Source organism: Danaus plexippus, chromosome 10 (assembly GCF_018135715.1).
Source record: "Danaus plexippus chromosome 10, MEX_DaPlex, whole genome shotgun sequence".
NCBI classification, from domain to species: Eukaryota; Metazoa; Arthropoda; class Insecta; order Lepidoptera; family Nymphalidae; genus Danaus; species Danaus plexippus.
Window position 1 is genome coordinate 7,356,050 of NC_083543.1, and position 27,223 is coordinate 7,383,272.

Sequence of the window (27,223 nt, forward strand, 5' to 3'; positions counted from 1 at the left end):
AAACAAAAGTACCGCCTAAATTTATACAGACCAAATAAAAGAATTTATATGCAAACTAATGTCTAAAAGATTTTTTAAGTAACACATGAATAATGATTGTGATAGTCCTTAAATCTTGGAAACTTGCCAATATAGCACCTTTACTTTTAAGAACAAAAGCTGTGCAGACCATGCCAATTACTGTGTGATTTCAATAACTCTATACTCTGTAAAATTATGGTACCTATATTGAACGGCTCCCTCATGGCACACTTAGATGACAATGATCTTCCTAGAGACGGCCTATACAAGTTTTGCTGAAATATTGGTCCTAATTGATTGGGAATCTTCTGGTGCAGGCCATACACTTTTGAGGAACAGTTTTAGAGAGCTGTGATTCTCTTAACAGCTCGAAAACTTTCATCAATATCTGACAAGTAAGATTCCTAGCTATGCCTCTATATTTCACCTATCATCATCATCATCCTCATTTTATTTTAACTTCGAGAAGATTGGAGGACTAATCATCACGCTTAAGGAGTGGCGATTACAAACTTATAATTTGAAATTTTAAGTCACTTTTTACTTCACCGATATACTAAAGTAATACACATGTAACTATGGTTAAATATTTACTGGAGACTTTATTTAATTTGTAGTATTATTTTACTATAATATAAAATTTTAAAGACAGCTACGGAATTAAAACGGGAAGTTTAGTGTGTAGTAATATATCACTCATTAACGTATGATCGACCATCAAATCACTGAGCATTGACGTCAAAGGGCATTTTTTCTTTACTACGGGGTTTTACCACATGATTAACATGTAATGTTTTCAGATAGGAATTCATGTTACAAAAGCTGTACTCATAAATGGGGCCTAAATATAGAAATGCCAACTTTTGAAACTTAGAAATGAAGCCGTGGCAGATCAAATCTCTATCTCAGTAGCGTCGTAGTCACTCTAGTCAAACACCCAAACTGTAATTCTACAAATTCTTACAAGTCATAATTTTAATACAATATATTCAACATACTTATCATAACTCTTCATTAATAATAATAAATCTTATTTGAAGTCTTAAAAAACTAACAGCGCTGATTGTACTATTTAAAGGTTTTTAATATTTACTTTTTTTAATTGCAATAAAAGTATTGTCCACAGAAAATGGATGCTTTTGAAAAGAAAATGATTCTAATCAAATATTATCTAAAATTAACAAATTGCATTTTTTATAATCTTTTCTTTCCTACTTCTTCACACTCGTCTTCATATCTTAAACAAAACATTTCAAGAATTCAAGACATTTCAAGCTTCTAATTTTACGTCACTTATATACAAAAATGCAAGAAATTATATTAAAGTTAAAAGCACAAACATACAGTTGGTCTGTAGTCAGCAAAGTTATAAAAATAATTAAGTATAAGGAGCAAGAGTTTACATCGTTGAAGTTTGACTCAAGAACAGCTCTGAAATTTTAATAGTTAAGTTCAGTTTCGAATGTTTTAAACGATGTAGAGTTATCGCAACAAGTTTATAAAAAAAAATTACACACGGCATGCTACAGAAATTTACTTATATTATAGAGTCTTTATGGAAAAGCTATTAATTATAGCAAACTTTTTTTGAAATTTTATTTCAGTAATAAATAATTATTTCAATGTATTACAGTTTGAATATTACGAAGTTATAACCTTGTTTTGTATTATACAATATTGTCACAGGATATTAGTTGACAAAGTTTCCGTTTAAGAATGATGGTTTGAAAAGTAGATACAAATAAAAAAAAATAGAAATTTAACTTTCAAATAATTATAAATTCACAAATAACATTATAAAATTTACGGACATTAATGGAAGAGTAACAAAGAAACGTGATGCTGGAAAAAAACTTCAATGTTGTAGTAAACATGCTTTGAATAGAGAAAAAATATTAAATATACATACTATTAGGAGAAGCAGTTTTCAACTAAAGGAAGCATTATAAAGGCAACGAGCAGTTGCGTGTTGTGTGTAATATGTTTTCGTATTTTTTTTTTCTTTTTGCAAATTTTATCAGAATTACTATAATTTGCTTATAAAACAATCCACAACTCAGTGTGGAACTTTACAAATGATCGTGACTGGCAATTATTATAGTAATAATAATCTCCATATTTGCAAACATAAATTAATTATGAAACAAAAAGTACTTAACTTTCGGGCTTAATAACAAAAATGTAAATATTAAAAAATATATTTTATCGACTACCCTGAAATAAATAGTTTTGAACTTATAGAAGTACATATATATATAAAAATAGTTATCTGTAATCTATAAATTTGTTTTTCTTGTATATTGTTTGAAATATAATAAATATGGTCTAAAAATTTCTATTGTTTTCAATATTAATGTTGTTTTTAAATATATATCATTTTAATAGTCACTAGTTTAGGTTTGTAGCTATTAATTATACTCAGTTCATAACTTTTTTTTTTTAATTCGTAAGTTACACGTCAAATACATTAATAGCCTACATAACCTTCTTCGTCTAAGATAGAAGAAAGGTTTAAACAAAAGCAACTTGTAGTTAGTAATAACCACATCCCTCAAAATAAAAACATCATTAACAGACATTTGTTTTATATAAGATAGGGAGCAAACGAGCAGGCTAGCCACCTGATGGTAAGTGATCATCGCCGTCCATGAACACTCGTAGAGCCTGATGGCTTCAGCGTGCGTAGCCGGCCTTTCCGGCTTTCAGAGCGACTCGTCCGAGTCTTCAAATTCTACTATAATTCATCATACCAGTATTTATTTTGCAAAACAAAATGTTTAAATAGAAACAGCTCCCTAAATGACCCACGTGTCACGTACACATTACTTCAATGTGTTGTTTGTCTGTTGGACGTAATTTTCTTTCCTTATGCGAAAATTAGGAAAAGGGTGAGCTTGGGAACGATAAATTACTGCCACGTCCCTCATTTGTGTTGCTTTCAAGAGAGATCTTAATAAATATGTTACTAAGGTATTTTAAGTTATAACCTTGTTTATAGGTCTTTACTTATTTCTAAAGCGTCTCGTATTTAAATCTATCCAGTTAGGTGCAGGCTACAATGCAGTACCGATATATAAAATACTACACTAGATTGGGCCAAAGATTCGTACGCTTTGACTTTTATGTAAGTTGAATGAAATCATCATGATCATCACAACCACATAATTTTAAGTTTTCATCTCGTTTGTCACGGTTTTCTAAAATAAAATCCGTATTGATTAGAAACACTACTAAGTGAACTATCTAGGAATGACCACTGATCATTTATTGCGAAGAAATTAACAAATAGTAAAACTTTTTTATATGAAAAAAATATAAATATTTTTTTAGACCATAAATTTCAAAAAGACAATAAATAAAAAACACCTATTATTATTTAGGTATTGGAAATGAACCTAGTATACGGACTGGATAAACTTTCGATTGTTTATTTAGTGTCAAAACAGATTAAGCTTACTGCTTATGTATGGGGTTTTCCAATAGGGACGCTTGAACTTTGACAGCTGATTGCGGCCATGTTGTTTGAGTGACAGCTGTCAAATGCAGTGTGTTATATTTATTCCGTCCTCCCAAACCACCATGGCAGGTTACAGTGTCGAGCAGCACGTGCAAATCATAAAATTGTTTTATGAAAATGGGTCTTCAGTTCGAGCAACGTTCCGCGCACTTCGCCCGTTTTACGGTCGCGATGATCGTCCTGCCGAGTCGACTATCCGTCGATTGGTGGACAAATTCGAGTCAACCGGGTCAGTTAACAATCAGCCGGTTCCCGTGCGTCAACGTAACGCGAGATCTGCCGAGAATATCGCCGCTGTGCGCGACAGTGTCCTCGAAAACCCGCGGCAGTCAATTCCGCGTCGCGCACAGGAACTCGGCCTTTCGCAGACGACAACTTGGCGAATTTTGCGTTGTGACTTGAGCCTGCACCCGTACAAGATCCAGCTGACCCAAGAGCTCAAGGTTAATGACCATAGACAGCGCCGTGTGTTCGCTGACTGGGCATTAGAGCAGTTGGAAGTTGACGCCGATTTTGGCAAAAAAATCATCTTCAGCGACGAGGCGCATTTTTGGATGAATGGCTATGTCAACAAGCAAAATTGCCGTATTTGGGACGAGACCAATCCACACGAGGTTCACCAAGTGGCAATGCACCCGCAGAAAGTGACTGTTTGGTGCGGATTTTGGGCCGGAGGCGTGATTGGTCCGTATTTTTTCGAAAACGATAATGGTGTGGCCGTCACCGTCAATGGTGAGCGATACCGGTCGATGATAACCAACTTCTTTTGGCCTGAAATCGAGAATATGGATCTGGACAACATGTGGTTTCAACAGGACGGCGCTACGTGCCACACAGCACACGCTACGATGGAAGTTCTGCACGAGCAATTTCTGGACATGGTCATCTCGCGCGGAGGCGACGTGAACTGGCCACCGAGATCGTGCGATTTGACCCCGCTGGACTTTTTCTTGTGGTGTTTTCTTAAGTCGCAGGTCTATGCCAACAAGCCGCAAACCATCGATGCCCTCAAAGTCAACATACGCCACGCCATCGATCAAATACAGCCCGATTTGTGCGCCAGAGTCATCGAAAATTGGACCTTTCGTGTGCGCGCCACCAACCGAAGCCGTGGCGGTCATTTGAATGATGTCATATTTCATACATAATGGGGTCGATAGACCTTCCAAATAAAAAAAAAATTTCGCAAATATCTTTCCTACATGTATTTTTTTTTGCATTTCAAAGATCAAGCGCCCTTAATGGAAAACCCTATAAATGTATGGAAATAACAGCAAAATTCGACTTCAAATCATCAACATAACGAAATGGAGTAAGAACTGAAATAGGAATTATATATAGAAATAGAAATTATATATAGCAGTTCACAATTCTATTTATAGGTGTTGGAGTTAATTTGTAGCGTTTTTTGTGCCACTACTTTTTCCCATTTTTCAGATAACTGTTGAATACCCCATCGAAAAAACTCTTCGTCCTTGGAGGCAATCCATGAATCGATAAAATTGGGCATTCCTCATAAGATGTTAATTTTTTTTCCTAATAAACCATGAGCCATTGATCGAAACAGGTGTTAATCCGAAGAGGCAATATCCGGACAATACGGCGGGTGGGTTAAAACCTCGTATTTCAATGTTTCCAGGTATTATTACACTGGTTTCACGTGAGGTCGAATATGGTCGTGGAGTAAAATAACTTTATCGTGCCTTTTGCTCCATGCTGGCCGTTTTTCCTTTAATGCATGACTCAATCAATTGTTACCGGTAGCTATCAACAATCATGGTTTTATTGGGTTTTAACAATTCATAATGAATTACACCTTGTTGATCCCACCAAATACAAAGGAGGAGCTCAAATCCATGTATTCATGGATCTTTATTTTGCGTTTTGCTACTGATGATGATGGTTTTCCGGGCTTAACCCATGATCTTCTGCGTTTCGGATTGTCATAATATATTCATTTTTCATCGACAGTAACAATACGATGTAAAATACTTTTTCTTTTGTACTGTGCAAGTAATAGTTCATTAGTCATAAAACGTCTTTCGATGTCTGTCTGCTTTAATTCATATGGCAACCAATTTCCTTCTTTTTGAACCATTTTCAAAGCTTTAAGGCAGTTTCCTGTCGTGGATGAATCAATTTCCAAAGATGTATACAAGTCTTGAAGAGTTTGACATGAATTTTCTTCGAATACATTCTGCGATTCTATATCTTCAAATTTTTTTGACTGTCCAGGTCGTTCCTTGTCGTCTGAATCAAAATCACCACTCTTAAAACGGGCGAATCTTTTCCGGCACGCTTGGTCAGCTACAGCATGTTCACCGTAAACTTCTACTAAAATCCGATGACTTTCGTAAAAACAGTACCTAATAACAGATGTTCAACCATCAATTTGTTTCTGAAGGTAAAAACAGGACACTGTAATAACCACGCCATCTCTCGTCAAACGCTACGAGTTAATTCCAACACCTTAATAAGTTTACATAATGTAAATTAACGTTCAGAAAAACATGAAACATACGAAAGACGAACTTTAACTGGTTTGGCCATTTATTATTTTCCTGTTTGATATTTTCTATTTAAGAATATATTTATTTTTACCATTCTATTTTTTTAATATATTATTATTCTTACAAAAAAAATATGTTAATAAATATAATATTCAAACTTATTTTTAAGATATATAAATACAAAAAAAATTATGGTTGAAAAAATATATTCATTTGTGCATATATTTATTCTCTTATGAATTCGTAAATCATTTCGTAGTTACTGAGACGAATTATTTATTTGGTTTGTACTGAATATTTAGTTTTTCACTTAAAATCACTTACTTCTCTGGTTTACTTTTTATCGTTTTTTCTACCGGGGACTTTTCGACAAAAGATTAATGGAAAAAAGTAAAATAATTAATAGTCACAATACATAGAAATATTATTTAACGCTCAATTATTTTAAGATTTATTTGATCTAAGTTCAAATTTAGGAGCTTATCTAAAATAAACATTTGTTGGTGTGTTACTGGAAGTTCAAACTTTACCGTATAACCAGAGACCAGATGAGTCTACTAGACAATTCGTATAACAATGCGATTCCCCAAGTTAACAAGTAATTAAAACAGGAACATCTTTACTTTACTTTGTGCCAGATGGTATTTGTTCGATACTAGTTAAAACTACATGTTAGTAAGGCCCATTTCATTGGTTGTCAATATTTTTGTTAAACTTTACCATTTATGCATTTTACACTGACACTTATGTGTGAGTTATTGATTGGAAACTAAATATTGAATACACTAATTTATTAATCCAGCAAAGGACACATAGAAAACTACAAAATTGTAAATTGAAATTTTAAAAAATGTTTCTTTTTTTATATATATTAGAACTTTATTATTAATTTTATTGATATATAACGTGAAAAATGAATATATATATATTTTTTTAATAAAATATATAGCGATCAAAAATTAATAAAATCACGTGTCTGTGAGCGCACCACTATTGTCCACCATAATTGTATCGTCATAATTTTATAGCAATTTCATAAGAGTGCAACGTTTACAGCAATAATACGTAACTTGCCAAAAAGATTGTTTTTATTTAATTAAAAAACGATTTGTTAAAGTTAATTTCGTTTAGCTATGTGTGATACAGGATTTATAAATGATAATTCTGATATTATACCTGATGTTGATATATTTATGAACACCAATGTTTTGAAAAATTACCTTTGGATTAATTCTGCCGGAGTTCGAGGTACCAAGGCATCAAGGTAAGTCTGTTAAAAAATATTATAAATTACAATATTTAAGAATTAATTTTGTATTGAATGTAATTACTAAAAATAATAAATAAATGCATGACGTAAAATGTTATGAAATTATAAAAATATACAACTGAATTCTAATTATCAGATAACGTTTTTTGAATTTATTATTTAAGCAGTTTAGATAATCAGTAGAAATTTTTTTAAAGCTGCGATTTTAAAGGTTATTTACTTTACACACTTATCTAAAAATAGGTAATAACAATATGATTATGAAATACTCACATCACAGTGAGTCTTTAGGTGGTAAAGCCTAGCTGTGGTCAAGTTACTAAAGCTCGAATGGGCCGTCTCGACCGGGGAAGTACCACCATCTCATAGAAGATCGGCATTAAGGAATCATTAGTTGCGCGTTTCGTCTGATGAGTGAGAGAGCCGGTTGCCCTTTCTCTATTTCCACCCTTTCTCTATTTCCACCCTTTCCTGCCATTTCCTTTTTCCCACCCCTCCATTTTGCTCAACATTCAAGGTTAGCAACACATCCGCAACATCTATGTTGGCGACGGTCACTACTACCCAATCAATGAGGCCGTCACCTCGTTTACCACCTTTCACATAAAAAAAATGTTCACAACAAAAAAAAATCGATTTTGTTTTAGGGTTATCTCTAAGCACTGCTTGAAACCATTTTTTTCGACGTTTCTCGTCTTGAGGAACATTTAAAAACATGTTTTTCAGGAGTCGTCTTTGTAGTATTTGTACATAATGGTACAAAACAAGAGCGGCAACTTTGATATTTCTTATATATTCTTGAGTATTTAACAATAACAGAAAGAAATAAATCAAAGCTCAAAGCACTATTCTTATTATTTCTATATACTACTATGGGTAAAAACTAACATTATGACGTCACACAAACTCGGATTTTTTCGAAAGTTGTGGAGGCGTTTTCAGTACTGGATTTAAAAAAATATTTTTATTTAGAGCCGCAAGTGCTTTGCCTCCCAACCGCGCATGATAACGCTTAGTTAATAAAATAAAAAGTCCAGTCAAAATCAATCCAGACATTTTAGATTCTAGCCAGAATAAACAGACAGATAGACAAAAATTAAAAAAATGTTGTTTTGGCGCATGTGCCGTATAATATATTCATATACATGTAGTTAAAAACGGTTATTTTCATATTACTAACGACATTCCAATTTTTTTTTATATCTATAGATAAGATGTTAACCATAATGTCAGTTACTTCTTTTCCCCCCCCCTCCCTTAACTAAGCGATAAAATTAAATACAATATCAGTAATTTTAACAATAATAGTATTGATTTATGCTAGCCAACACAAGTACCGGTAACTGTTGTCAAAGTGTCAAAGCAATCATTGAATGAATAAACAAAAATTGTTGTTCTTAACGATCCTTGAGAAAGGTCTGAATTTTTCACTAGTACCATCGAAATACCGTTCGACGACATATACTGTAACTGTGAGTAATATCTTCACAAGAATATCTTAAAAAGAACTGTCTGCGGCAATTTTGGCAAAAAACTCAAAAAAAAGCTTTGTAAGGAATCGATTGCGGTTCGCAACTTAGTAGTAATCAAGTCCTTGCTATCCTTCGTTCAGATAAAGGGAAGGCGGCAGTAAAAATGGATACAACTGATAACAAATGAAGTGTAATCTTCTCAGATAGTTCCATTAATAATTAAGTTAACAAACACTCGATATAGAGAAGTAAGCTAAGATTGGTGGTAAGGTGTTTACTTAAACTCCAACATGGGCCAGATTGATTCATCTACAATTTACATAGAAACTGTTCACACTTATTTAAAAGATACTATCACTAGTCCGGGGAAATACAAAATCATTTGTTAAGGTATCCAACAACTTTGTTAATGATATTAAACTTTGAAATTTACAAGCAGTGATAATATTGCCAATATCGATCGTCTTATTTATTAGTTTACCTGTTGTAAATTATATCGAGAAAGTTAAAGGATAATAATACGCTTAGAATAAGAAAAATGCCAAACCATCATTTAACACCTCGCTGCTTTATGTTGAAAGATAAATTTTACATACTAGTTATAATGTATAATATATATATCAAATAAACGATAGGAATATATTACATACTATCTTCGTAAGTAACGTAAAAAGGGGAGATGGTAACATTACGAGTATAAGTAGAATACTTACATCTCCCCTATTTTTCTACATCGAAGTTTATTCACGTTCAGGCAAGGAATGTGAGATTTGTATTCATAATAGAATCTTATACTATAAAAATAGAAATTAAATAAGAAAAGAAAAAGAAGAAGAAAAATAGAATTAATAAAAAGATAAGCTACCCTAGGTTAAGATTCAATGTTCCAAATATCTACCGTCTGATTGCGGGCAATTGAGGCCTTATAATCTATACGAGGAATAATTTTATATCCACCCACAAACTTTTTATATAACATTCAAATATCATTGACAATAACTTCATATTTAATAAATTTCATTTTATTTTAAAATCGTCAACACCGAGTTGGTAATTAAATAACTTAAGTGACAATATATTGGATAGAAAAAATAAATATGAATTGATAAATATCATTACTGATAGATTCAAGAAAAAAAGAAGCTAATACAACATACCATTAATAGCCAAAGGTAAAATAGTTTTAACCTTCTGATTGTGATGTAACTCGCAAATGAAATTTGTTAAATCTCTCACTGAAAGACATTATAATAATAACCTACCGAAGTATAGTTAAAAAACAATCCTAAGCCACTCAGAATCTTTGTTTACCGTTTGTAATATGGATATTATGCTAAGATAAGTATCAGTTTATAGAAACATAACATTTTTAATGATACATAACTAAACACATATGAGTATAATTTCCTATTTCTATATACAAGAGACAGAAAAAATTTATTGAAGCGCAATTGAATTTTCATTCATTCCTTCAGTTTAATACATTCAAAGCTTTCCAAGTCTATTTTTGATTGAGGATGTGAATAGGTGCTTTGTGAATTAGTTATTAATTCCAATAATTTTATATATTCAGGTGAGCCTTTCCTTCCATACATTTATGTATTTTGAATTGTTTGTACGAAAAATTTTTCCGCTGTATATTAACTACAGTTATGGTTATGATCATTGAAAATATAATTAATATTAATTTTACTTTTAATATTTCACATAAAGTAAAATATAATACAACTGTCACTTTATTATTTATGAAATTAATTAAAATATTTTAATTATTTAGCCACGATCTACTCCACTTTTTGTTTTTATTTATTTTAATATTAACTACGAATAACCTTGGTTGATTTCCAATCACTTGATATCTATTATTGGTCTTCTTTCGGCAGCCTCCCGTCGATCGATTGTGCTTTTGTACTATTTTACTTACAAATAAATCCACATTATATGAAATATAAATACAGTAAGGGTACCCTGCGATAGCTGCATTAGAAAACTAAAGAATCTGGTTCATCTAGAGGTCTTAAATTAGTCTTGACTAAAAAAGATGATAAATTAATAGATCATTACTTTAATTCTGGATTTAGGTGTATCAATATGTTACTATTATATTGCTCTGCAAAAAAACAAATGTGGGTCGCTTGTTATAAAATAAGCTAATAACAATTGGAATAGAGTTCAAAGTAAAGTTTCAATAATATGAATTTTCGTACGAACAATATTAATAATGTTTATAAATTTATCGTATAATAAAATTAATTGTACTAACAGTATTTGAAACGCTTTAATAAGACACTACAGGATCTGGCATTTCCATTTTGTATCTAAAATTATATCAACAAAGGACAATCTTGTTCTAACGTATATTATAATCTGTGTGGACTCTGTTCAGATTTCATGCTAGCGTCAAAAGTGACTTAAAAACTAGATTTCGTTAATCTATTTGGTTGAATCATATGAAATTCAATTTTTTTTTCTCTATAAATTTAACAGATATATCTCACACAGCATTTTTACTATAAAAAATCTTCCAGCTCCGACGCTATTGTAATATTATTATTCGGATGTAATTATAATATTATGACATTATGAAAATAATGCAAACGATGAGAATTAAATTTGAGTACTCTAGACTATCAATTTGAGTAAACTTTCTCGTAATATTTCAATCGTGGCTCATTTGGACGAAAAAAAACTAAAAATAAAAGAGACAAGAACTAGTAGATTGTTTGAGAACATTAAAAAATATTGTGAATAAATCTTTACCAAAGATCAACATACATAGAAGGTTGCCTTAAGGAGTTACTTAAATTTATTCTTTTTTGTTTTTTTAATAAGAATAATTTGATTCCTAGACCGTTTTTTGTTTGTTTAAATGACTAACGCATTCGATTTTCGTCATAACTTAATATAATTCCTCCTGATTTACGTAAACTTCTTCGCAATAATTATGCTTTTAACTAATCTGTCTAAGAACAAAAAACATTTTCTAACTATTTATCTGGGGTCATTATTATTTTAGTATGAATTACTTTATTATGAAAGTTTTTAATAATGTGATATAACGCCAATGAAACATTAGGCTTTGGTGAGTATATCGATAGCTATGGGCATTAATATCAGTATTTAATATAAATAATAAAATTGTGTTATCTTAATGTTCAATTTTTTTATCAAAACATTGTAAGAACTAGAGTTGATTTAGTGAATAAAATTTTGTTCTTCACCTTCCTCACATATATAATTTATAATATTTTTCATGTATAATATTTTATGCTTCAAATCGATTTTTGTTTTCGAAGTCAAATTTCTAATTTTATACGTGCACCATCGCGAAATAAAACCATTGCATGTACGAAACAATTATTTCAAATAATTCCAATACATGTTTTTTTCAGTAAGTTTTATAAACTCGATATCCACATGAGTAAAGCCGAAGGGACCAGCGACGTTAATAAAGTTGTCGGGACTCGGGTGTGAATAACTTAATATTGGATACCGACAGGGACTTTTAAAGTCAACCAGGTCTACACGGAGTTTTACTTTTTATCATTCAATAAGTATTAATTTACATGGAAATTATATGGAAATTGACTCTCGTGAAACTTAAAAAAAAAACAATAAAAATATTTTAAAAAATGTGTTTATTAATAAATTTATTTTCTATGAAAATTTGTAGAGATACAAAGTATCCTACCTCTGTTAATATCATAACAAGAATACTGTGCTTTGCATTTTGCTATGCTTGTTTCATTTGTTCTTTCTGACCGGATTTAACTATTCTTAGATTAAATAGCAATTCTAAAACGAAATACTTCCTTATGTACTTTGTATGTATAACTAAGAAAGATCTGAAAAAAAAAATGTTTTAGCTAATTGACAATAAATTAATATTACTCGATTGAAATTTGATTAATTTTGAAAATTAATTAACGTAGATATTTACTGTACAAAATTTAATTAGAATAAACTAATGGGAAATTAGAAGGTATATACAGAGACAGATCAAACCAAATTTGCTGTATATACAAAGCACTCTAGGATATATGTTATATAACATAAAAAAGACAATAGAAAGTAAGCAACTAATTAAAACTTCCGTTGAGGTGTTTATCGATTCGAAATTTCTAAAATTAATGACGATTATAGTTAGACATATTGTTTAAATTTATTTGACTACTAGTTATATCCAAAAAAATGTTTATTATGTTGTATTTTCTTGACGATGATGTTGTTGTTTTATAAATATTTGTAAAATAATCATCACGATATTAAATTCATGTATGAACGCAATTCGTAAATCTTTTAATCTCCGGCTTAATATTTAACTAGTATTGTTTTTTTATTAAAATATTAAAACTTTGCAGGGATAAAAATATTAATGTATATTAAAAAATATATTTTTTAAGTTCATTTTTATTACGATTGTAACTATATCAAACTAATTGCTATAACTGGCCTTTAACTGCATGGCTGACTGACGAATTACCACTTATCATCATTGAGCAATGGAAACAGGATTAAAGGAAAAGAGAAAACCTCCCTTATGAGAGAAACCCAACTATGATATGAAGCCAATATCAAATGCAATATAATAATTGTTAATTTCTGTAGACAAAGTATTTACCACAGAGTGGACATCAATTTTATTTTATTAACCAAATACACTTAATTTCTAGAAAATATTTAAATATTTTTACTTTCTTATTCATAGTTATCATTGTTTTTGCCTGAATAGTATCGTTTTTAATATACTTGCTTATTTGTTACTGGCTTTATTGCTAACCAATGTACCCTCAACAGGTTTATGGGTCGATTTGGAAAACGTTGTATTCCATATAAATGGGTTGCTTAGCGAACGCGGCATCCTTTTAAAAAAAAAAAATATTTATTTGCCAAAAAATACGTAAGTATTATAGTATCACAGTTGTAATGCACCCAAAAAAAATGACCCTCAGAGTTCAGACATAAATTCTCATAATAAATTTATAATTCAGTTTAACCTAATAATCGGGAGAGTTCGATGTAATTACAATAAATTTATAGATATATATGAGTAGTGATAAGACGCCGAATAAAAATTAATTTCTACGATGTATAGAAAAATATTTGCAAACAAAACTTTAAGGAATCTAAATTTCTCTGAAGATTAATGCGACCAAAAATTGACATATTATACGACACGATGTAATAACAGTTTTTGTGACGCAAACGTTTATTTTATACCACGAGGATATATGTGAAAGTTTCATGAAAATATATATAAAAAATATAAGTAAACTAGATTGGACGAATACATATTTATGTACCTAAACACTGGCTTTTTGAGGCACTATTTAAACAGAATTTATGTTTCAAATCCTTAAAATCAGTTCAAGTGCTGAAAAAAACTTAAATATCATATTAATATACAATTATTCTCGAATCGTAAAAGTTTTATTTTAGAAGTAATATTACGTACCGCTGTAACTTTACTAAAAGCTATAGTTTTACAATGGATTAAGTTACTAGTTAAGACACCAATAAGTTAAACCTTGCTTAGAATATTTGAACCTTCATATGTGTAAATAACTGAATCGGGATTGGAGTTGTTAGTTAAAGAGAATTTGATTTTCAGCCATGAATGCATCAATAATGTTTCAGGAACACTGAAGGTTGCACAACTCGACGGAGGTCAGATGTAGTTTAAAATAGGATTTACATTTGTATTTACATCCATTTCATTTGATCGTTGTCTTCACGTGCTACTTTAAAATTAAATCAACCTTTTTTGTTATTGAATAAATTTAATATATTTATATGTTCTACTTAAATATCTGACCATATCATAAATAACCTACAGTGACGTTCTGAATTAAAGAAAATAAAATTATCCACAAGCAATATTTGCTAAATATATACAATAATACCTTTAAAGAGTTTTTCATAAAAGATACGTGAAGTAAATGAGTGTAATTTCAATTTAATTTAATTCAATTCTTTAATTTTTTTCCTCGCGAATAGTAATAACAGGATATTCAAACAAGCTCATTAACTAAATTGTTACTAAATTAAATTGCTCAATAAATGAAACACTCAATGTTTCTCTTTTTATTACATAGATATTCTTGATTTTGTATTGTTAACAGACGAAATAGCTTGGCCTGAGACGAAATAGGGCCTGTCAAGAACTAACATAACTTCGGTCTTGGAACGTGCGTCGAAGTCAGCCCTAGTAGGTTTGTTTCAAATTTGGTTAGGTAGCGAGAGAACAGCGTGTACAGTGGACAGTGGTGAGCGTTTAACACGCGTTAAATAGGGTCCTCTTAAACCTACACCTGGGTCGCAAGTTCCAGGCACTGTTGCACCTCCTACCCTGTAACGCGATAGACCCGGCACCCGCACGGTGAATCCATGGAATGTTGAGAGGTTTCGTCTCATAAGCGAGAGTAATGAAGATGTGCAATAAATAATTTGTAGTTTCAAATTTAGCTGAATCTTTTCGAGAGATTAGGGATTTTAGTTTTCGTTATTGATAAGAAATTGGAAGTAATAATTGGAATAAGTATGTAAAAACATGTAAATAATTTATATTTATTGATAATATAAAATAAATAACTTAATATTAATAGTAAATGATTTTACTATTTTTTAGATTATTATCCTGTCAAAATATTGTTATTTAAATTGTTCTGAATAATTAAACTTGCTTCTAAACAGGCCTTTGTTATATGTATAATTTGCAATATTCTTACGAAATTACTAACGTCGTTAAGTAGTACTTACTCTCAATTACTGACATGATTACAAAGGCAACAATAATCACATTTAAAGGAAAAATACAGTTGGCTTTAAGTTTTTAAGTGAAATACTTTTTGATTTGTCAACAAATTAATAAATATCAAGCAGGGTGGAATTATTCCTAAAAATTCTGAAATCTTATTCAAACAGTCATTGCAATGATTATAACAAAGAGTATAGGGAATTGTGTTATGTATACAGGATATATTTGTGACGAAAGATATAATATTAAATAATAATAATATTAAAAATGCTGTATCTTTTCATTTGAACCGTATTTTTAACTAAGGATTCCTCATATAAATGCAAAATATCGAATGTCAAACCACAGTGTAGAAGATTTTTACAAAGTGTTGATTTCACACTGTAATCATGGAGAGCGAATTCTTTGATTTTGATAAATCATTTAAGATTATGACATTTGCTCTGAAGTTCAATAGATCACATCCGAGCATAAAAAGAGATTTGAAATGGATGTTCCACTTCGGTCTAATGCATGGTACTTACTTCGCCGTTTTCGTCACCTTGGTATACAGCAGCATAAGTATAGATTTAAAAAATGATGATTTCACACAAGCAACTGCGAATGGCGTCCTTTGCTTGATTTTTACCGTATCTACCTACAAGTACTGTATCATATGGTACTACCAAGATCTGCTCCTTGATGTAATTAAGAAAATTAATATGGACTATGAAGAAGCCCAATGTTTCACAAAAGAAGAAAAACAGATCGTTCATAAATTTATTAACAAAGGTAGGGAGGTGAACAAATATTGGTTTATACTAATCGTAACAACAGCTTTCATATTTCTGGCGAAGTCATTGGGGTTGATGTTATATTATACAATTATTGATGAATTTAAACTTGTGCATTTGTACGAAATGCATTATCCAAAATTTTTGGAGGACAAAAAAGATACTTTGAGTGTGTTTATTTTATTATATATAATATTCCTGTTCTACGATTTATATGGAGCACTTACTTACATCGGTTTTGAGCCTTTCGGTCCAGTTTTAATGCTTCACTCTTGCGGGCAGCTGGAGATAGTGAGAGGAAGAATTCTTAAAATATTCCAGAGTAATTACACAGATGCTGAGATAATAGAACAATTAAACGACATTGCAAAATATCTACAAAAAATACTCAGGTAAGCATGGCATCTGCAGACAAACGTGATAAAATAATTTTCAAACATGATATTTTTATTCTATATTTAGTTTCATAGAAAGCATCAAAACTAGCTTCAAGATTTTATACGAATTAACATTGAAAGCCACGGCTATAACAATCCCAATTACTATATATCAAATTATTCAGGTGAGTGAATATTTTGAAGTAAAATAAAAAACAAAAAAGAAAATATTTCATAATTAATATTTTAATTTTACTTTCTTAACAAAGTCACTTAAAAAAGGGGAACTGAGAATAGAATTTCTAACGGTTATAGTAGCTGGCGTGGGTCTCAGCACTACTCCTTGTTATTATAGTGAAATGCTTATGAATGCTGTAAGTATTATTTAAATGTAAGTTTTTTTAAACAAATTATAATAAGACTTATAAAAACATTACAGTTCTACTTTCAAAAAATACTTGTTTTATATAATATAATAAAAATATATTATCATTTTACCTCACGTACGTATTTATGATATTTTTTTTATTTTAGTCTTAAAGCAGATGCATCGCCTTAAATTTGTTTGTTAATCATTTTGAAAAATATTTTATTTATTTGCGGTTTATAATAATAATAAAACCATTTATTGTACTCCTTAAATAACAACTAAGACGTAATAAAAGAAACGAACCGTGTAAAAATAGGATAACATTTAATATATCTTATATACACATACATATAGTTGACAATTCATACACATATATATTTATTGTTAATATGTGATTTTGAAGAAAATAGGTTATTTAAGCATAATTCGAGTGGTTTTTGGTATTAACATACTAAAAATATTATTAATTCACTATTGGTTCAATAAATTGCAGGGCAAAGATTTGAATCAAGCAATATACGAGTGCGGTTGGGAGAAAAATTTTGAACCGAAGAGTCGCAAACTAATATTTTTATTGTTGTTGAGGACCTCGAAATCTATGGCTGTCCGTACTATATTTGTTGAAGTTTGCCTGGAAGCACTTACTGATGTAAATTCTACGTTGCTATTTATTCTATCGTCTTGTCGAAGAATTGCTTTTTAGTATAGAAGTACTACTTACTACTTACAACTTAGTCATAAATGATAACAAATTTCACCCTTCCATCCATTATGAATGTGAGTCTTCAGATTATTTTGTATATAATACGTTATATTTCAGGTATATCATATGGCCTATGCAATCTCAAATCTTCTAAACGCAAAATAAACGTCAATTAAGCTGACATAAAATTCTTAAGTTCGTCAGTTTTGCTGTTTTATATGCGAATGGTTCGACGTGACATCGAATTATTATCATTCGTCGTTCATTGAATTCATTAAGTCCATGGAAGTTAATAAAGTAACTGTGTTTATTTTCTTTTTACGATACTAACTCTTACTTATATAAACGGTTCACATTTACGCTCTTGTGATTTTATTTCGCATTTTGTGATGAAAAACAAAAGTAAAGGAAAATGTATTAAATCTGCATTTTCTTATATTATATAATAATTGCACTTCTGACTGTCAGGATTTAATGTGTTATTTTAAACTCAAGTGTTCTGATATTCTCCTAAAAACTGGTTTATTAATTTAAAAGTTCACAAGCTTAGGTTTATAAATAAGGTTTTGTACTACTTAACCTAAAACTGACAATTTTATATTACAAATTATAATAATACAGTTTAGTTCATATAGCAATAATCTTGATATCAAAGAACTAAATCTATGAAAATAAAAATATAATATTTTTTTATATGTAAAATCACATTGTTTCGTTAATTAATGGCTTATGAGAAATTTACTAATATTAATATATAACTTTAAACCTCTGAGAACTTTAAATTTGAAAATAACAAAGATAAAAATTCTATGTAATAGATATAATATGTAAATTGTATTATTAAATAGATGAAGGTCGTGATCAAAATAGACTTGAATCTAAAAAACTATTTTGACAATATCTTACATTAAATACTAAAAATATTTCCCACATGAAATAAACTGTTGTTAGATATTTTAATAAAAAAATTGCTATCTAAAAAAGACATATTTAGCTTTATTCTAATAATAATTAGTAAGTAACTAAACCAAGTCTCTGCAATTCACATAGTTATATTTTAACCTGGTAATGGCTATAAAGTTTTAGTTGAGACTAACATCATTTAGTACGAGTACTATTTCAGGTTTCTAAAGTAACAAGTTTTGGGATATGATGTCGCTATACCATATGCCAAAAGTTTCTTTGATTAACTCCATAATGAAAGACATAACTAAAGTAGATATAAGATGATAAATAATTAATTAATATGTGACGAAAAGTTTTGACAAGTTGAATTTGTTAGTTACGATACTGTCAAATGTCTTAAATTTCAGTTTACTTAAACTCGTGGGGACACTACACCCACACATATGGATTACTTGACGGAAAGTAGATGTTACAGTTTATGTGACGTGATAAGTGATCATGATGATAAACATAGCAAAAGGAATTAAACCTCGTTAAAGTAATAGATATATTAATTTTGATATATATACATATAAATATATATGTAGCATAGGGATATATATGTATGTATATTTTTGAGTACTATATTTTTAGTTTATAAATCGAAACCGACAAATGACATACTTATATAAAATTGATATTCATTTCATATTGTTCTAAATACTCGAATTCAAGTAAAGATTTTCACTCACAAATATAAAGAGGAGTTACAAATATAATTTATTTATACATATATTTTTGCAGTCTCTAATCACAGTACTTGATATAAATATTTTATAACAAAAATTTTCAAAATAAATACATTTTTTTGGTCTCAAAACCGAAATTTTCTTCCTTTTGTAAGACCTAAATAAACCACAACCACACTTTTTCTAAATACCTCAGATATGGGAATAACATACATAAAATAGTATGTTATTTCTGAAGTATATTTTCAGTATATCATAATATATGTTAAAGTATTTTCCCTAAGGGACTGGTTGGTTATTTGAAAAATTTTGTTATATGTCCAATAATACAACTTTAAAACTACAATATTGAACAAACAAAATTCTAAAACGAGACTCTAAATGAACAGCAGCACGTCGCTTTCTTGAATTGATTGAAGGCGGTGGTATTCGGATCCTCAAGTAAGAGAACTATTTTAAGTATAAATAGCTGGGGTACGCTTGATACGGAAAATGCCTGTAAGATATTTAAGGTTGCTACCAGATATATTTTAAATTAAGACTTTCATTGCCGCTCTTTGCAGGAATATAATGAGTAATAGGGTTTGATTTTTAAATATTACTTTAAAATGTAACGCCGATTTAAGAAAAATCACTGAATAACAGCTTCATAGTACCTTAATAATTATAGTCCCGAATGTGATAAAATCGACGTTGAATTATCTACAGTTGAAGGAAGTTTTTTTTAGGTAAAGTTACTTCTCTATCATTTATATAAATGTCTCAACATACTCATAATAGCATATTGTCATCCATTACAATATTATAAAATTAATATTAACATTTTTTCAAAATCACTTTTCATCGGAGTGGTGTTTTTATTATAGAAATAATTTTATATTTTATATGACAATTATAAAAAAATGCTTTCAGAAGGTTTTTTTTAGCTGTGTGATAGTTATTTTATTTTACTTTATATCCAGATATTTATTTTTAACACCGATCATCTTGATGTATATTTAGTAATCAGGATTAGTCATTATTAATTCAAGAATTGCCTAAAAATTACAATATACATTAAGACTATATTTAATGCATTTCAAGACCCTAGTTTTTATTTAAATCTGTCCAAACGATAAAGGTAAATTTTGAGATAATTTTGACTTAAGTTATTTTATTATAAGTTTTCCTTGTTCTCAATAGCTGATGATTTTTTTAGCGTGACAATTAAGTAATTGTCACTTATATTTGAGTAACAAACAATTTCAATTACTATTAAGTTTATTTTAAAAAGAGAACGCTTATAAACCTACTTAATTATTTGACCGTTACTGTTTCTTTTCTTAAAAATAAAAAAAAAAATGTTTCAAGAAATGCACTTATCATATCGATACATGAAAACTTTTCACAAATAATGTTTTTAGTGATATATTTTTGTTTTTAATATTTTTTCTTATTCCTGGCTATGAAATAACGTGTGTAGATTATTATACTATTATAATTTAAAGCGGGTTTTTTGATTTTTTCCATAAAATATAAAAGACATGAACCACCCAAATAAAGCTCTATTTAAATTATTTGACAACCAGCGACAATTTTTACATCGGCTATCTAGTCTGTGACTCAACAAAATGTTGAAACGGATAAGGTGGGGCGACACGGCCTTTCTGAATTTGAAAGCATTGTAATATCAACAAAAGTTCAGTTTTCTTTACCATAAATTTCTTTATTCTGTTTTATTGTTTATAAAGAAGACAACACGTTCGTGGCGCACAATATCCATGAAAATTTTATTGTTTATAGGAAATAAGTGTTTATAAATGTGTTCCCAATATAAAAGCAACGTGAATTCAAACCCGACTAGCGTCTTATAACTTTTAATTCAATAAAGTAAAGTAGTTAATAAAAGTTTAAAGAAGATATTAAAACTACTAACAAAGAAAACTGAGTTATTTTATATTTATGTTACTAAATTATAACACTTTTCAGCAAGTTAAACGGTTTATTCACTTACAACATTTTTAGCAGAAATAATATTTAATTTTAAACAATATTAAGTTAAACCATTTAATTTAGTTTTGTTAAATAAATATCGCTTTTTTTATTAATTAAAAATTTTTATAAAATGACTCAAATATGATAAGACCTTGCCTGAGTGACAGATCAATAGAATACGAAATGAGTTGAAGCCCTTCCTTGATTTTGTTAAAGATGTTTTATTAGATTTGTCTTCTGGGTGAACCTTTATGTTTTTGAAGTTTACTAATGAATCGAGAGAAAAAGTTAGGTGTCTATACTTTGCTTGATTTTCATAATTCAGCATGACTTAATTAATATAATTCCATGTACTTGATAAAACTCACTACTCTATAATGTTCTTTATTTTAATACCAAAATGTTTTGTACTAAACATTAATACTTAATTATATAATTTTAATAAAAAACCTATTTGTTTTTGTTTGAAATATACAATCAAGCTGCTTATCAGATCAAGATCTTACTAGTTTTATTATAAAATATATATATTTATAGATAAATACCTAATAACGAATCGTCAACCACACGAACGTCATAATTGTGATCATTATAATGTTTATAACAAAGTATCTTTCTTATACGGACACTTGAGGTTGTATCTCTTTTTTTTTTTAATGACGCAGGGAAACTCTTTTTACGAGCCGTCTAACCGGCCTTGGTGGGGCCGGAGAGGATGTGTGAGACTCGGCCTGGGCAGGTCCCTACTCACTAAAACCACTGCGAAAGCCATCGGCCGCTATGTTGGTGCACCCCGGATCTGTCAGCAACAGGGCACACCAGCGACTGGCCGGTCCTGGCAAAGACCGGACTTACTCCCTCGGAGAAAGGGGGCGATCCCGGCAATTAGGGTCGCCCTGACGACGCCGGGCTTTCACAGGAGCCGGGTTACCAGCCCGACCCCAGCCCGGAGTGCAGGGGCGCTATTGGAGGCGTTGCAAATATCGCCTCCGGCGCACCCCCGTCCGTCGTCTGCGGAGGGAGGGTGCATCAGCTGCATCCTCCCTTTCCCGCTCAGATGCCTCCTTCGTGGACATGATCGTCTCACAGAAGGAGGACACCGCCAGCCAGGACATGTCACTCTCGAGCATCTTCTCCGCGATACTCGAAAGCGACAAGTCCACTCCGCCGAGAGCCGCCACAAGGTCTTGGCGCTGCGCAGCCCATCTCGGGCACACCTCGAGGGTGTGCTGGGCCGAGTCCACCGCAGCGCCGCACTCATGACAGCCTCTTCCCGGCTCTCTCCTGGCCGTCCGACACAAATAATCACCAAAGCACCCGTGCCCGGTGAAGACCTGCATCAGACGGAAAGTGAGGGGTTTGCGTTTCCGCCTCATCCAACGCTCTAGGACCGGACGGAGCGCTAGGTTGTATCTCTTGAGCATTCTTGCTGTAATCCAAAATTTGTAGGTAGCAAGAGCACGACTAGTTTCCAATATTCATATATGAAGCATAATAATTATTCAGTATAGCTGCAGGAGAACAGAAAAGTTCTTAAGTTACTTTAAAATATTTTAAATTTATGAGAAGAAATTAACGTTTCTATTTAGTTAATTTACTTTTTCATGTATTACCTTCAAAATCACATTCAAAACATGAAGCTTAAAATCTTATTTAATATAGCATTGCAATAAAAATATACATATATACGTAAAATACATATCACGTTTTTCTTTTGTTCACTGGAATATAGACATAAAAATTTTATCTCTGATAAGACGACTACTTTTACGGGATTAACGAGGATTTTGGTAGACACAAAAGTAAGAATGGACTTAAGAATTTATTATAATATATTGCTTTTTTCCTTATTATAAATTAAAAAATTTCAATTTGTTTGATAAATCACAAATCCTAGCTCGGGAAGACAAGTATATACCGAGGTTAATTCGCGAGGCTATTGAAATTAAAAAACATCTCAATTTCAATAGAGAAGATGGCTGGAATCTATTAAACACCTGGGACTCCCTTCTTAAAAATATAAAATCCCATGTCCGTAACCACACCGCAGGACCTCAAGACATCGTAAGGGCATTCTACCGGCATCCAGAGCGGTACGCCAGAAAATTAAGAAATCGATGGCGCTAGGTGATAAATAACAAGGTCCAACTGACAGACATTCACATCTCGTCTGCCCGTGATCACGGTTGCTGAAAAGTAAAAGAAACGTCGGGAGTATGTAGTTTTATTACAAAAATAAATCACGAGTAGTTTATCCGAAAAATACTAGTTTCATTTAAATAAACTTATTAACTCTATAACGTTACTTAAATAATGTTAATTAATTCTTGATTGCTTTGTTAGAGGATACTTACAAAGGATTATAATTTACATACCTCTTCTATATTTGACTTGTTTCAAAATATACATTTCTTTGAACAATCCTAATTAAATTCAATTTCTCGTCCTCAGACTATTTAGTCTAATTGAATATCATGAAAATCTAATTCAATTCGATTAATGAGGTCGTCGTAAAGAAGGTTAGTGCGGGGAGTGACATTTGAGTCGACTTACTGATATTAACTGACTATGTAGCAAAGTCTCGTCTACTATACACGCAACAACCGATGCTAGTTGTACATTAGTTTACAAGTCAAAACTTTGTTTAAATAGATTTGCATTTATTTAATAGCTATTTCTAAATAATACTCTTTTTTATTTATTTTGAGTACTTTATGTACCAATCATTTTTACCGCGAACATTTATACAGCCTGTCAAACTTCTGAGAAAATTTTTAATGTAAAAAATCTGTCTCAAACTTTGTAATGTCCTGAAATTTGGGTCGTTTCGAGTTAACTCAGGAAAAACATTTTATTTAATATATATTCATTATATACTTCTTTATCGTTTATATTTATACTCTTTATTACTTTTTCTACTCATTACTAGCCATTCTGTAAATCTGTGAGGACATGTTGATGTTATATTCATTTAAATTACTTATAGCAATTATTATGTGCGCTATCAAGAAATTACAATAGCTATGAATTAATTTATATTTTCATATTTTTTAAGATCATTCACAAACGTTTAATTTTTTAGTTAATTTTCTTTAAGCTGTATATAATGTTATACGAATTACAATAATTCATCAATGAATTATTGTTGCAATGATTTTTTAATCTTTGTTTTCTCAGAGATATCTTCAGATTTATAGGTGAAGAAAATACTTAGACTGAAGACTTTGCTGCTTATATGATATCACTTACATTTATATAAAGTTATCAATATTATTGACAGTAACCTTAACTGATTGTGGAAACTAAAAGTAAACAGCAACCTACAGGAAGTTTTAATCACTTGCGAAGTTTGTATTGCCTAGTTTATTATTGTTACTTATGACCTTGATGGCTTTGAGATTAAAAGAATTAGTTTTATTTAAATGAAACTAGTATTATTCGGATTTACTACGCGGATTTTATTATTTAAAAACTACATAATCCCGACGTTTCGGTTACTTTGCAGCAACCGTGATCACGGGCAGACGAGGTGTTAGTTTTATTTGTTTAAGAATACTCTCATTGATCAGGTCCAATTATATTCCAAATATACCCACTAAAACCGTAGACCATTTAAATGTAAAACAAATCAAATTGTGTTGTTATAAACTCATTGCATCGAGCCCACTTTTATTATTTCAAACATTGCAATATGATAACAACAGTTTTCATTAACTGTAATTAATGGATGAAAGGGATAATTAATTAATTATTTATCAAATTACGATTTAATTCAAGCGCAGCCAAATAATAATTTAATATCTCAACGAAAACTCTTTCTATACTTCGTTACACTATGATCATAGGATTATACAAGTTAACCGGATTTTTCCGGATTTATCCGATGGATCTGTATGTAACTAAGGAAAGAATATTTTTTTTAATTTTCAATAATTTTCGTTGGTAATATATACTCATAATTTGGTATATTTTTATTGCTTCTAATAATTGTTAAGTTATTTTAAATTTTAATATTAATTCAATCACAGAATGCAAACTTTCAATATAGCTCTGATGACTGACTGACTCAACTTTAAGCGTCCCTGTCGGTATCCAATATTAATCGAGAGGTAGAGCCTAGCTGTGGTCAAGAAACTGCAGGTCGACCATGGGCCGGCTCGAACGGGGAAGTACAACCCTCTCACAGAAGATCGGCGTGTAGAAGTCTTTAATGGCTGCGTTTCGTCCGATGAGTGAGGGAGCCGGTTGCCCTTTCCCACTTTTCCTCCCCCTTTTTCCTAATCGAGGGTGGCAACACATTCGCATATCTATGTTGCGGATGTCCATAGATGACGGTACTACCTCCATTAGTCCGTCTAGTAGGCCGTCAGTTCGGTTGCCCTTAGCATAAAAAAAAAATCCAAAAATTGTCACTTCGGTCAAAAAGAACAAATGAAATAAGCATAGCGAAATACAAAGCACAGTATTCATGTTATAATAATAACAGAGGTAGGATTCTTTGTACCCCTACAAATTTTCATAGAAAATGAATTTATTCATGAACACATTTTTTTTAATATTTTTATACCTTTTATTTAAGTTTCACGAGAGTCAATTTCCATATATTTTTTATGTAGATATATACTTATTGAATTATAAAAAGTAAATCTCTGTGTAGACCTGATCGACTTTAAAGTCCCTGTCGGTAAAAAATATTAAGTTACTCAGTTATTAAGTTAGTCCCGACAACTTTATTAACGTTCACTGGTCCCTTCGGCTTTGCTCATGTGGATATTGAGTTTTAAAACCTTACTGAAAAAATTAACATCACTCATATATATAATTTTAAATTGTACTCTCATCGGTGACATTAAATTAAAGAGGCAGTGCACCAATGAAAACTATTATCGTATTATATATTTAGCAGCATTGGTAGTCGAAAAACAAGAAGTGTGCCACTAAAATAGCTTACCCTAAATCTTATCACTAGTGAAAGAGATTTATAGAAAAGAGCTATAATTTTTAAAAAGTCCTCGTTGTGAATAATTCTTAAAAAAAATTTCTTCTTGAATTTATTCCAAAAAAGGTTTTCTTGAGTGCATATTCCAAATACAGCTTGAAAATAAAATACAAGTAACTCTAAACAGTTCATTGGCTAGGTCTGCTTATAGTACATTAATTTAGGGAAATAAAAAAAAAAATCTCAAAATATCTAGTTTCTACAGTTCCAAATGATGTTTCTCTTTTATCAAATTCAGCCAAATAACAAAATAGCACGAGACTGTTAATTCAGATTGACAATTTACAGGACGCTAATAAAATTAGTCACATGAATAAACAACAATACCTATTATCTATGTTTGAAGATAGTTGTATAATACTTTTTATTCTATTATCTATGAGAAACAGGATAAAGTAAAAAAAAAATATTATAATACAAAAAGATACTAAATAATAAATCTTTGTTTATGTTATCGTTTTTTTCTTTATCTTTATTTATGTTTGTAAGTAAAATGAAAATTGAACCTACATATGTTTTTTACAATGAACAGTTAGTTGAGTAAGACTTCAGCGTCGGCGCTCTACTTGAAAATTTAAAATTTTATAATAAAAAATCGTCGGTAAACAGAACACATTAAAATAAGTCTCTGTATTTAAATAATTCTCTACAAATATACAATTCAACTACAGTGAGAAATAAAGGGGGAATTCTCAATTCAGCATAGTCAATCATTGCCGACACTATTGATAGATGGAAGAGGGTTTGTTACTCGGCAATGAAAAATGGCAATAGATTGACCTAGATCAATTTATTTAATTCTTGAATCGTAGTTGTTAGCTAACATCTGTTTTGTTAATCTTATTT

The 27,223-nt window shown here is 30.5% G+C and overlaps 1 protein-coding gene across 1 annotated transcript; it reads left to right on the plus strand.

Moving 5' to 3' along the window:
- Positions 1 to 15,908: 15,908 nt before the first annotated feature.
- Positions 15,909 to 18,232, plus strand: LOC116766999 (uncharacterized). The gene is made up of 5 exons (XM_061521615.1): positions 15,909 to 16,712; positions 16,783 to 16,882; positions 16,967 to 17,071; positions 17,561 to 17,716; positions 17,888 to 18,232. The coding sequence occupies exons 1-5, from the start codon at positions 15,937 to 15,939 to the stop codon at positions 17,933 to 17,935; spliced, it is 1,185 nt and encodes a 394-aa protein (XP_061377599.1). The 5' UTR covers positions 15,909 to 15,936; the 3' UTR covers positions 17,936 to 18,232.
- Positions 18,233 to 27,223: the final 8,991 nt, after the last annotated feature.

What these genes read in the sequence shown, in the direction of transcription:
- LOC116766999 (XM_061521615.1), top strand. Translation starts at nt 15,937, where the DNA reads ATGGAGAGCGAATTCTTTGATTTTGATAAATCATTTAAGATTATGACA. An exon ending in TATCTACAAAAAATACTCAG is followed by an intron (nt 16,713 to 16,782) that starts GTAAGCATGGCA and finishes TTCTATATTTAG; the next exon opens with TTTCATAGAAAGCATCAAAA. An exon ending in GTGAAATGCTTATGAATGCT is followed by an intron (nt 17,072 to 17,560) that starts GTAAGTATTATT and finishes AATAAATTGCAG; the next exon opens with GGCAAAGATTTGAATCAAGC.